The following is a 12947-nucleotide window of genomic DNA, read 5'->3' as shown; positions in this document are numbered from 1 at the left end:
GGCACACGCGCACGCGCACACACGTGCACACACACCCTGCCAGTGCACAAATGTCATGCACCAGGCCTCTAGTATAAAGATAACTTCAATGGGCACTGTTCCAATCACTTTACAGATGTCAGTTAATCTAACTTCACAACCCATGACTTGTGTGCTACTATCATCTTTATTTTGTAGATAGTAAACTGCTGCACAAAGATGCTGAGAAACTAATCCAAGTGGGTACTTGAATTATCAGGGGATCACTTTGCAAATTACATAATTGTCTAACCACTATGTTGTACGCCTGAAACTAATATAAAGTAATACTGAATATCAACTGTAATAAAATTAAAAAATACTAATCCAAGGCCCCACAAAGTAAGTGACAGAGCTGGATCCTAACAAAGCCTGGTGCCAGCTTTGGGGAAGAATCTCCCTCAGGAGATTATGCCTGGCAGAGACCTGGAGGATAACGAAGAATTATATCTGGATAAAGCCCTGAGACAGCAGCCCTAGGTGAGGGAGAGAACAACATGTACAGACAGCCTGCTGTGAGTATATCAGACTCCCATTCCAGATGAATGGTTCTGGCGGTTGCAGGATGGACTGAATTGAGGGCAAGTGATTCTTTAGGAAACTTTGATCATTGGGAGATAATGGGGTCAGATCTAGAATGGCAGAAACAGGGAAGAAGAATGCCTAAGTCTGAGAAGATGAAAATCAGTGAGATCTGATTCATTTATGTACTCAGCAGATATGTGGGGAGCACTGGATGTATGTTCCCCACTAGGATAGAAAACTATGTGTACATGGACAGCACAGTTCCAACCATCCTTGCTTTGTGACACTTACAGTTCAAGTTCGGGCCCAGGGTGGGGAACGGGGGTTCCAGGGTGTGTTGAAGGTTCCATTAGGGCAGGTGATGTTCCTCAAACCAAACAGTGACCAAGTACTGAGGGGTGGAATCACTTCGGCGGATCTTGAACAGCACTTACTGAAGTAAAATAGAACACATCAAGCTGCCTTGAATGCCATAAGAATAATTTCCAGAAACTTTGTTTCTGTTACAGATGTGCAAGTGAGCACTGGATTAATATATGCAATATACTTTTTACTGAGGGTGAAGTAAAAGTAGTTTAAAAAAAACCTTAGAGAACCTTCAATGAACAGTAACCACACACCTATAACTCTGTACTCCTTAAGGAGGCTAATTATGTCTTACTTGTTTTTTGTTATTGTTGTTCCTATAACGAGGATAGATCAAAGTAGATGGATAAATAAATGGGTTAAGCATGCATAAGATGGATGGCTAGATGGAAGAATGAAAAATGCATGGATGGGCGAGTGGATGGCAAATGGAAGGATGAAGAATGGTAGGAGGGAAAGGGTATGCAGAAGTCTGAGCTACCCAGGGGTCGCGGGGCAGTGGAGATGAACACAGAAGTGAAGGTCGTGGGAGAAGTCAGCGCTGGGAAGCGGAGGCTCTGCAGACAGCAAGAAAGGGTGCACTGGTTTGAAAAGTTAAGGTGGAGGCACACAAATCCCAAAGACAGATACTTTGACCCTGCGGCCACTCCACGCCACCGCCAGCTCAGTCCCACGCGGCTCCTCTGTCCCACAGCCCGAGCGCGGCCGCTGCGGAGCGGGAGCCGCCGCCGCCGAGGACTCCAGCGGAAGCGCGAGGCGCGCGGGCCCTGAGCCGGTGGCGCACGCAGCGTGCTTCCTGTCCGTCTCGGTGCTTCCTGTCCGGCTCTCCCGAGCGGCTGCGGGACCCTGTCTGCGTGGACCCGCTCAACAGCTCCGTTTGCTCCACGGCCTCACGCGTTCGCCGCAAGCTGTGCCCTCCAGCAGCCTCCAGGCTCCCGGCGGCCCCGCGCACCATAGAGATGAGGTCCGCCGACGGCCCAGACGGCCCTCCGTATGGGTTAGAGCGCCCCTCCGTCACTTCCGGTCGCCGGGAGCCGTTAGGTGAGGAAAGCGGCGGCTGAGGCACACGCCGATTGGGCAGACTCTGAGGGAGGGAAAAGCGTGCCGGGACCAGCGTTTGCTCGCTGAGCCTCGAAGGGGAGCGGGGCCCGCGGAGCGCGGCCGTGAACCTGGGCCGGGGCCTTCGGGCCTCGAGCTGGGAAGAGCCTGAGAGGGAGCAAGGCTTCTCTGCGGCCTGAGGGGGAAGAGAAGGAGTCGGTCTCATCCCCGCTCCTCGACGCCAACACCTGCAGATAGCGCATTGAGATGGCCGGCCATCCCACTACTCCCAACCCCGTGCAGACCCTGCAGGAGGAGGCGGTGTGCGCCATCTGCCTCGATTACTTCACGGACCCCGTGTCCATCGGCTGCGGCCACAACTTCTGCCGAGGGTGTGTGACCCAGCTGTGGGGCAAGGAAGACGAGGACAGGGAGGAAGAGGAAGGTGGATGGGAGGAGGAGGACGACGGGCAGGCAGTGGGGGCCATCGGTGGATGGGACAACTCCATTCGAGAGGTTTTGTACCAGGAGAGGGCTGACGAGCTGTTCCGGGACCCAGAGGAGGGCGAGCCCTGGGTCGGAGAGAGTGGCATAAGGACCTGGGGTAACGTGGACTACGTGTGGGACCTAGAAGAGGAGGAAGATGGGGACTATTACCTGGGAGGCCTGGGAATTGACATCTACGAAGAAGAGGAGGTACTGGGAGGATACGATGAGGAAGAACTGTATCCTGACACCCACCAGCCTCCTCCCCGGACCCCTCCGGCCCCTCCGCGGCAGTTCACCTGCCCCCAATGCCGAAAGAGCTTTACAAGTCGCAGCTTTCGCCCCAACTTGCAGCTGGCCAACATGGTCCAGGTGATTCGCCATATGCGCCCCACTCCGTATTCAGGGAGCCTGGGAGACGACAAGGGTATCTGCTCCAAACACCAAAAAGCCCTGAAGCTCTTCTGTGAGGTGGACAACGAGGCCATCTGTGTGGTGTGCCGAGAATCCAAGAGCCACAAGCAGCACAGTGTGGTGCCATTGGAGGAGGTGGCGCAGGAGTACATGGTGAGAGGCTTAAATTAGGGAATATGGAAGTTTGGACAGGAGTTGGGAGGGATGGGTACTTGTTTAATCTTTTTTTTTTTTTGGGGGCGGGGGGGAGGCGCGGGTACAGAGGAGAAAGATGAACACATGTGAACAAAAGCTGAGGCTGTCTTCCCCAGAGGAAGCTAAGCAAAAACATGACAGAAGCTGACCATTGTCATTCCCTTTCAGTCAACCTAGGTATAAGGGATAGAGGTAACAGATCCCTAGTACTTAATTTCTGTCTGATGTGAGTTCTGAGTTTATCCCTAAGATTCCAGGACTTAACACATAGGAATGGAAAGCTGTAGTACTTGAAGATAATAAGACTTCTAAGCACAAGCAGTATCAAAACATAACTGGACTACTAAGAGCAGCTGGCCATGCCCCACTACCAATTGGCCATGTCCTGATCACTTTGCTTCCCTAGTATGATGTAGAGTGAAGGACTTAGGATAAGATGACCTATCTCATCTTATGCAGGTTTCAACCTATTAGCATTACTTTTTCCCTAGGCTTGTTACAATTGAGAGATCACGTGTGCCCTGGCCAGTGTGGTTCAGTTGGTCGAGTGTCGTCCTGTGCACGGAAAGGTCACCAGTTCAATTACCAGTCAAGGCATATGCCAAGGTTGTGGGCTCAGTCCCCAGGCAGGGTGCATGCAGGAGGCAGGCAATTGATGTTTCTCTCTCCCCCCTCCCTTCCTCTCATATATATGAGGCACTGTTTACTTTTATATTTTACTTTCCTCTGTCTTCCCTTCTTTGGATTTTGACTTGGTTAATGCCTTGCTTTCTAGTTCTCATCTGAGTATTAGAAAGTTGACTAAATGACAAGTCGGTATGAATACTATCTTCCTTACCAAAACCTAGGTGATATGGCCCCTTGCAGTACCAAGGAAGAAGAGGTTGTCTTCAGGCCCATAAAAGTCTTAACCTGGAGGATATTTAGTAGCAGCTGCTCACACCTCAGTAGTGCTTTACAATTTATAAAATGTATTTCCTCATGTTCTCCTACAGCAGTGATCTGTGGTTTTTTGCCAACTAATGGGTCTTAAAATAAATGAGTCATGCCCAGCATTATTTAAAAACTAAATAGAAAAATATCAGAGTGCATGGAGCAAAGGAAGGGTATCTATAAAAGCCGTTTAATCAGGCCGCTATGACATGCACTGCCCACCAGATGGTGACACTAAACACAGGAGCTGCCCCACCTGGCGGTCAGTGTGTTCCCACAGCCAGCCTCCCTCGGTCCCTCCCCTACATTTCCCCTAATAGGGCCCCAATCCCCAGCCAGGCCAAGAGACCCCACCCGTGCATGAATTCGTGCACCGGGCTTCCAGTTGTTTTATAAAACTTATAAATTATATATACATGTGTATACTTGGTCCAGAGTAAAAGGTATTGCTTTCTCTGAGTTGCAGTAAAAACACAAGCAGAACATCATATATTAGACATTATCCCACACACTCATTTTACAGTAGCTATTGGTAAGTGCACAGTTAAGGTAAATCTTTACAGCCAAAACCGGTTTGGCTCAGTGGATAGAGCGTAGGTCTGTGGACTGAAGGGTCCCAGATTCGATTCCTGTCAAGGGCATGTACCTTGGTTGCGGGCACATCCCCAGTAGGGGGTGTACAAGAGGCAACTGGTCAATGTTTCTCATTGACGTTTCTAGCTCTATATCCCTCTCTTCCTCTCTGTGAAAAATCAATAAAATATATTAATATTTTATTTTTTTAAAAGATAAATCTTTACAAATCACTGCTAATTCCATATTAAGATGACTTTAAGGACAAACCCAAGCACCCACTTTCCACCAGGGTAATAGTTAAATTTGCCTACAAACGGAACTATGTTCTATACATCTGGGTTTTAATACACTGAGGAAAAGAGATAACCATACATTCCTCTTAGAATTTTTCTGGAAAGGATTTGAAACTGGAATTTTAATTAAAAGTCAGTTTAAACAAGAGAAAAGAGGTGGTCTCTTCAACTGGGAAGGTCAGTAACATATATGAAACCTGAAAATTATTTATAAACAAATTCAATTAAAGAAATTGAGGATAATCCCTTTTGAAATATAGAATATTTAAAACAAAACATTTACTCTTTTTTTTTTTTAATGTTTTTAATGATTTTTAGAGATAGAGGAAGGATGAGGGATAGAAACATCAATGAGAGAAAAATCATCAATCGGCTGCCTCCTGCTGGGGATCAAGCCCACTACCCGGGTATATGCCCTGACTAGGAATGGAAACAGCAACTTCTTGATTCCGGGGTTGATGATCAACTTCTGAGTCACACTGGTCGGGCTTACTTTCAAATACACACCAGAACTTAGGTATAGATAGCACTGCCAAACATAGGAATTACAATGAAAAAGGTAAAAATCTTTTGTTGTATATAAGTTATATGTAAATTGATAGTAATTGACATATTCTTTCATTCTTTATAGAGTTCATAGTTTTATAACTTGCTTTCAATGGTGAAGGCACATGATTTAGAATTTTACTTAACAAAAGTCTTATAATAGTTAACATTGTATAAAGAACTTTTTGTACAGTGGCTTATTTAACATACATTATCTATCTCACAGTTCTGGTTACACGAATTCTCTCGTCAGCTACTAATTCAATACAAATTTTTTATCTACTTTGGAGTGGTCAGGCTTTTTAGTTTTAGGCGTTATGAATAGAGTTGTTACTTATCAATTCAGGAATAGGAGAGAAAGGCATTCTCCCCCTCCTTCCACAATTTATATCAGCATTGCAGGGTATGGGGAGTTATAGTGGGTAGAGCAAGCAGCATTCAGATGAGGCCTATATTACTTAATGAGGTATTTAACAGGCTAGTTAGCCACAGAGTTCATTTATACCAGTGGTCGGCAAATTCATTGTCAACAGAGCCAAATATCAACAGTACGATTGAAATTTCTTTTGAGAGCCGAAAACCAACTTCTGTGCATGGGCCACTAAGTTTCTGTACATGCGCGTCCACATGTGGTATTTTGTGGAAGAACCACACTCAAGGAGCCAAAGAGCCGCATGTGGCTCGCCAGCCAGTTTGCTGACCACTGATTTATACTACTCCATATCCAGGAGAATTATATTGTTTTGAGGTCAATGTTTTGTTTTTCATTTCTATCCTATTGTTCAAAGTATTATAGATATCCCCTACCCCCTTCCCCTAATCCCCCTCCTCCCCTGCATGGGCCCCCTCCACCTTCACCCCACTATTGTCTATGTCCATGGGTTATGCATATATGCATATAAGTGCTTTGGTTAATCTCCTCCCACCCCACCCTCCAAAGTCATTGTTCTTTTAAAGTTTAAGGTTTACTTTTGTATAAAAAGAGGCTTTTTAGCTCTGAAAACTTATTTACATCTTCCTTTTTGTCCATTCCATGAGTTAGAGTTCGTCTTGACTCTTCAAGCTAGAATCAGAGGATTATGAAAGTAAGATCATTTAGATTTGACCAAGGGCACCATTAAATGGTGTCAGGTTTTAAGCAGCAGATGGGTGTATAAAAAGATGAACAAAGAATTTCAGGGCTCAGGCATAGCTGGATGCCTGTATTGCCCTGCCACCCAGCTGCCATCCATAAAGTCATTCATCGCTCTGCAAGAGGGACCAGATGCTTCCATCATCAGTACTCCTTGTTTATGTATTTTCCTTTGATATAGCTAAAGATGACAGCCAATTTTTTTGAGGTTTTTATCAAGCATATATTCGCATTATGATGTAGAAGATAGGGTCAACTTCTCCAGTTGAGTAATTTGTGTGTTGGGCAGTGACACCATGCCAAACTCTGTTAAATTTATGCCATTAAAAAGTGTTCTGCAAAGCACAATTCTCTGCAGCTTTAAGATTGAACTGTATTGGAATATTAACAGGAATCTTCAAAGGCCATGAAAACTTAAATAGCCCTTTTAATTGCAAAGGGGTAATTTGTGAAACCTTACATTCCAAATACTGTCACAACTTTAAGAAGAAATTGAGGAATCCCAGAATTTCTTCATTTCTGCAGTTTTAACAACGAATTGATGACTGAGCATATCACTCTTCAGGTTTTAAAAAAACATCATCTCATCTTTCTTTGTTATTAGTTGAGATGAATCTACTGACAAAGGAAATTGTGCTTTGCTTATTATCACATTAGGCTTTAAAAACCATGGGTGTGCTGTTTTCATAAACCCTGTACTTGACCACTAAAGACAATATTTTTGAAACTGTATCCAATACACTGAATTTGTTGAAAAATTATAGTATTTATTGATGGTGCTACAGCAATGGCATGTTTTAGATCTGTTTGTTTCGTTTTGGGGGGCAAAAATTGAAGAAAATTGGCATTCAAGATGTTCTGCAATAGTCAATGCCAACCATAGACTTCCATCTATCTGCCCACAATCTACTGGAAATCTTCAGCCTTGCTGTCGGCATCATTGTTTGAAAAAACGTTACATTTGATCCCAGTTTGCCTTGGGTTTGAGGATGTGAATGCTGTTCAGAGTGTTTTCTGTTATATACTGAGGTTCCTTGGTTGTTAAAGAACTGAATTCAGCTGAATTTATGGTCAGGACAACAGAATTTGGAACACCAATGACAGCCCTGATTTTAGAACACCAACAAGAACCTGTACTTTAAAAATTAAAACTTTCAGAATGTAACTCATTGAAGTTTAAAATACACTGACCCTGAAATGTCCAGGAGCAAACACCAGCACTGCTCATTATTAAATACTTTAAGCAAAATTTGCCAAAATTCCAGCTACAGATAGCAAATTCATGCTGACAATGTCTAATTTTCTTGGTCAGTCTTTTGAGGACCAGATTCATGAATGTTATTTCAAGAAAAAAGTGAAATATACATAACTATTTTGGGTTGATGTATTCTTTGGTAGCTTTTGGGAAGAATGTGTTTCACACTGATATTTAGCTTTCACTGGAAGAACTTCAGAAGGATTTTATGGAATTCAAACGTCTGATTGTTTTTACAAGCCAACTTCCAGATACTCTAAAGAAATTTAGATGTCAAATGACTAAACAGAATACTTCATTCCATTTTTTTCTTGTATCGTAAAAGCTTCTTTTTTCTTTTTTTGCTGTATCTAGCTGTGGGGTGAAAACAGTGAAAGAATATTGTTAAACAGCTTGCGTTTTGTTGCATATTCTACACTGCCCAGGAAAAAAAGTTAAGCTATAACTGTAACATGGTTATCACATCATCTGAATAAAGTTTTGCCTTCCAAAATTACCATTTTTTTAATTGATTTTAGTTGTGATACTTAATTTTGAAAATTTAAATATCACTGGAAGGAAAATGTAAGATTTTTAGATATGAGTAGAGGTGTGGTTAGAAAAATGTTGAGAAAAACCGGTATATCCATAGCCACCAGATGCTCATCTGTTTACTGCATGTCTTCCCTACTAGGTTTAGCTACTGACCACTGTATCACAAGTCAGACTGTTTTTTTTTATATACATATATTTTATTGATATTTTACAGAGAGGAAAGGAGAGAGATAAGAGAACTAGAAACGTCGATGAGAGAGAAACATCGACCAGCTGCCTCCTGCACACCCCCTACCAGGGATGTGCCCGCAACCAATGTACATGCCCCTGACCGGAATCGAACCTGGGACTTTTCAGTCCGCAGACCGACGCTCTACCACTGAGCCAAACCGGTTTCGGCATAAGTCAGACTGTTTAAACTTGCTCCTCTCTACTCCTGTGGCTGTACTCGGAACCTCATTTTCAGACTTGCTACATACCTGAAATCCTCAACTTCAATTGCACTATGATCTTAGCTCTTAGCTTTCTGGTGCAGTTAAAAACACTCATGATACTAGCTAATGTTCCATCAACTTCTAATTGGTTTTCTTCCCAATTTATAAGATACTTTCTAGCCTTATTTACTATCCTACTGAGCCTGAACCTTGTGATTGGTCTTGGCATGAAGAACTGGTTCATATTATGGTCTAGCCCAGGGCTTCTCAACCTCAGCACTGGTGACACATTTTGAGTAAGCTAATTTTTGGTGGTGGGGAGAGGATTGTGCATTGTAGGATACTTAAGAATCTCTGGACGTATGTAAGTAGCACCACTACATCAGTTGTGACAACAGATGTCTCCAGACACTGCAGGATGAGATGTCAGGGGAGGAAGGCTACACAACCATCCCTAGTTGATAACTACTGTTGTAGATGCAGGGAAACTGGTTATATCCACAGACTAGCCTCACTCAGGCCCTATAGTCAGTGCCTGGCATAGAAGATTAGCCTTACCTAGCTGGACCCTTACTAAATATAGTCTTAACATTAGTAGGTTAATTGATAGGACCCAGACTTCTCCCAGCTCTTGGCATGCAGATGGCAGAGTCAGCAAGCCTTTTATAAACATTAGTGCTGCCTATGTCACTGACATTTGGGAGAACAGGACAGTGACAGAGCAATATATGAAATCAAGATCTAGAAATGATTAGTAAAAAGCAAAATCATTTTATTTACTGTTTCAGCAAGGCCACAAGGGCAGTCTTTTGTTTACGTATTATGCAAAACTAACAGGAAATCAGAGACTGTCTATTCTTATCAGAGTGTGGGTGGCCCTGCATTGGTACATATGAATATCAGCCCCTAAAGTACTTCCTTAAAAGCTAAGACTCCATCCTAACTGGTTTGGCTCAGTGGATAGAGCATCAGCCTGCAGACTCAAGGATCCCAGATTCAATTCCAGTCAAGGGCATGTACCTTGCTTGCGGGCATATACCCAGTAAGGGAGTGTGCAGGAGGCAGCTGATCGATGTTTCTCTCTCTAATCTATCTCTCTCCCTCCGTAAAAAAAATCAATAAAGTATATATTTTTTTAAAGCTAAGACTGCCAAAACCGGTTTGGCTCAGTGGATAGAGTGTCGGCTTGGGGACTGTAAGTCCCGGGTTCGATTCCGGTCAAGGGCATGTACATTGGTTGCGGGCACATCCCTAGTTGGGGGGGGGTGCAGGAGGCGGCTGATCGATGTTTCTCTCTCATTGATGTTTCTGGCTTTCTATTTCTCTCTCCCTTCCTCTCTGTAAAAAATCAATAAAACATATTTAAAAAAAAAAAAAAAAAGCTAAGACCCCTGCCATTGGCCATCAATCTCTGGCCACTATGCCATGCCTCCTGAAACTTTTATAGGACTTATAATTTCCTTGCTATTTCCCACCCCAATCCCTGACCCCTCTCTGAAAGTTATAACAGTGAAGTTATTACAAACATGTATTGACTAATAAAATAAGACTAGAGGCCCAGTGACCAAATTCATGCATGGGTGGGGGACACAGAAAAGGGCTATCCCTCAACCCGGCCTGCATGGTCTCCAAATCCAGGACCCGCAATCCAAGACCACTGGCTCCTAATCACTCACCTACCTGCCTGCCTGATCACCCCTAACCACCTCTACTTGCCTAATCAGCCCTAACCTCCTCTGCTGCCTGCCTGCCTAATAGGCTCTAACTGCTCCCCTACTGGCCCAATTGCCCCTAACTGCTTCCCTGCTGGCCTGATCGCCTCTAACTGCCTCTGCCTCACCCCGCACCCAGTATTCCCTGCCCTCTGGCCAGCTGCAGGCACACAGGACTCAGGCTGGCTTTATCCAGGCTGGCTGCAGCAGCAGGGGACTGTGGGAAGGCAGCTTTGCCTGGGCCACCATCACAGGCACCTGCGACTGCAGAATGGGCAGCTTGTCCCTCCCCTGGGCCAAAGCCACAGATGCTGGCACCCAGGATTGCAGGGCAGGCAACTTGTCCCTCTTTAGCTGGGCCCATTCCTCACTTACAAGCGCATTTCGCCTGGCTGGTCCCCATTCCTCTCTCCCCAGTATTGAGTGTCTGAGCTATGATGGCATGATAACCATTTGCATATTAGCTTTTTATTATATAGAATTACAAAGAGGGTGAGGCAGGCTTACTAGTCCTATACTAGATCTAATAGGACTTTCTACACTGATGTGTTCTAAATCTGTACTGTCCAATACAGCAGGTACCACTAGCTACATATGACTTGAGCTCTTGAAATGTGGCTAGTGCAACTCAGGAACTGAATTTTCAATTGTGTTTAATTTTAATTAATTTTAAATAGTTATCCTTGGCTGATGGCTAAAGTATGTTGAATTCTCCTTCCTAGGGCCCTAAAGAGTAATAGCAAGTCCAAAGGAGAGATGAAAATAAGCCAAAAAAACAAGTGCAATTTCTTTACCCAATCAGGAGAGAAAAGCTGTAAGAAGATATTTTAAGGCATATAAGGAGAACATATTTAAAAGGCTTCCTTGTATTTTTTAAAATATTTTAGCCGAAACTGGTTTGGCTCAATGGATAGAGTGTTGGCCTGCGGACCGAAGGGTCCCAGGTTCGATTCTGGTCAAGGGCATGTGCCTTGGTTGCGGGCACATCCCCGGTGGTGGGGGTGCAGAAGGCAGCTGATGGGTATTTCTCATCGATGTTTCTAACTCTCTATCCCTCTCCCTACTTCTCTGTAAAAAATAATATATATATATGTGTGTGTGTGTGTATTTGATTTTTTTACAGAGAAGAAGGGAGGATAGTTAGAAACATTGATGAGAGAGAAACAACAATCAGCTGCCTCCTGCACACCTCCTACTGGGATGTACCCACAACCAAGGTACATGCCCTTGACTGGACTTGAACCTGGGACCTTTCAGTTCACAGGCCGATGCTCTATCCACTGAGCCAAACAGGTTAGGATTTTCTTGTATTTTTTTTAAATGAAACAAAATGGCCTTGAGCCAGTTTCACTTATAGGGGATGTGACAGGGTTTTAATAGAAATTAGCTTTAAAAAAAAAATTTGTAATAACCCCTTCAAAAAAAAAAAAGCTGAGAGACTTGGGTCCTCAAAACAGGGAAAGTATAAATGAGGTTTTATTTGGTACATGATGTGGGGCAAAACCTAATATTAAGCAGGTAAGTGAATTCTTCCCTTTCTCACTTCACAGCAAATCCTGACAGAGGAGGTCTGGGAGCCCTAGAAGGGAAAGCAGTTTGTTTTGACAGTATTAATGAGAAAATTGAGAGATGTAGGAAGAACAGGGCTAAAAAGGAGACCATGAGAAATAATGGGTGGTGATATATTACATTTTTAATGACAGTTTTGGCCCACAAACCAGAGAGTCCTCAGAGGTACAGTATGAGAATTCTGTGCTTGGAGAAATGGCTCATTTTTGCATGTGAGAAATACAGAAGCAATAAGACTCCTGTTATCAGGAGACCTGCAAAGAGGAAGGACATGGCCTCTAAGTTAGTACTTTTCTCCCCCACCCAAAGGGGGAAAATGGACAGCTCAGAGATTTGTATAAAGGAAGGCTTGCACAACCTATATGGCTCAGTGGTTGAGCATCCACCTATGAACCAGGAGGTCACAGTTCGATTCCCAGTCAGGGCACATGCCCAGGTTGCAGGCTCAATCCCAAATTGGGGGCATGCAGGAGGCAGTCAATCAATGATTTTCTCTCACTGATGTTTCTCTCTCACCTCTCACTTCCTCTCTGAAATCAGTAAAAATATATTAAACACAGGAACTCTCATTCCTCCATAGCAATCTGATGCTCAAACTTTAGGCGTTCCTGACTTGTTCATCCTAATGTACTTGGATCCAGAGTAGGTCTGAGGCTTCTGGTTGACAATTCCATTTGGCACCAAGATGGGCCCAGAAATACAAAGGGGGATCCATGTGGCCTGGAAGAGGCTCCCTGAAGGTCACATAACCCTTTATCATCTGCCATTTCCTTGGCACCCAGAATCCCCTCTCCCCCTACAGCAAAGGATGGAATTTCTCAGCAGACCAAGTGTGAGCAGGAAATACTGTCTCATCTTCAGCCCTCTATCTTGTGGTAAGCTAACCAGCTTCAAGGTTCCATCTCAATACATTGTTCTGAC

General features: G+C 44.0%; 1 protein-coding gene across 1 annotated transcript; it reads left to right on the top strand.

Annotated features, from left to right (window-relative positions):
• The first annotated feature begins 1993 nt into the window (after positions 1 to 1993).
• TRIM52 (tripartite motif containing 52) lies at positions 1994 to 3332 on the top strand. Its single transcript, XM_036450470.2, has one exon. The coding sequence runs from the start codon at positions 2215 to 2217 to the stop codon at positions 3016 to 3018; it is 804 nt and encodes a 267-aa protein (XP_036306363.2). The 5' UTR covers positions 1994 to 2214; the 3' UTR covers positions 3019 to 3332.
• The last annotated feature ends 9615 nt before the right edge of the window (positions 3333 to 12947 follow it).

Source organism: Pipistrellus kuhlii, unplaced genomic scaffold, assembly GCF_014108245.1.
Source record: "Pipistrellus kuhlii isolate mPipKuh1 unplaced genomic scaffold, mPipKuh1.p scaffold_m20_p_21, whole genome shotgun sequence".
In the NCBI taxonomy this organism is placed as follows: Eukaryota; Metazoa; Chordata; class Mammalia; order Chiroptera; family Vespertilionidae; genus Pipistrellus; species Pipistrellus kuhlii.
The sequence above is the reverse complement of the archived record's forward strand: the minus strand, read 5'-3'. Positions and strand labels throughout refer to the sequence as shown.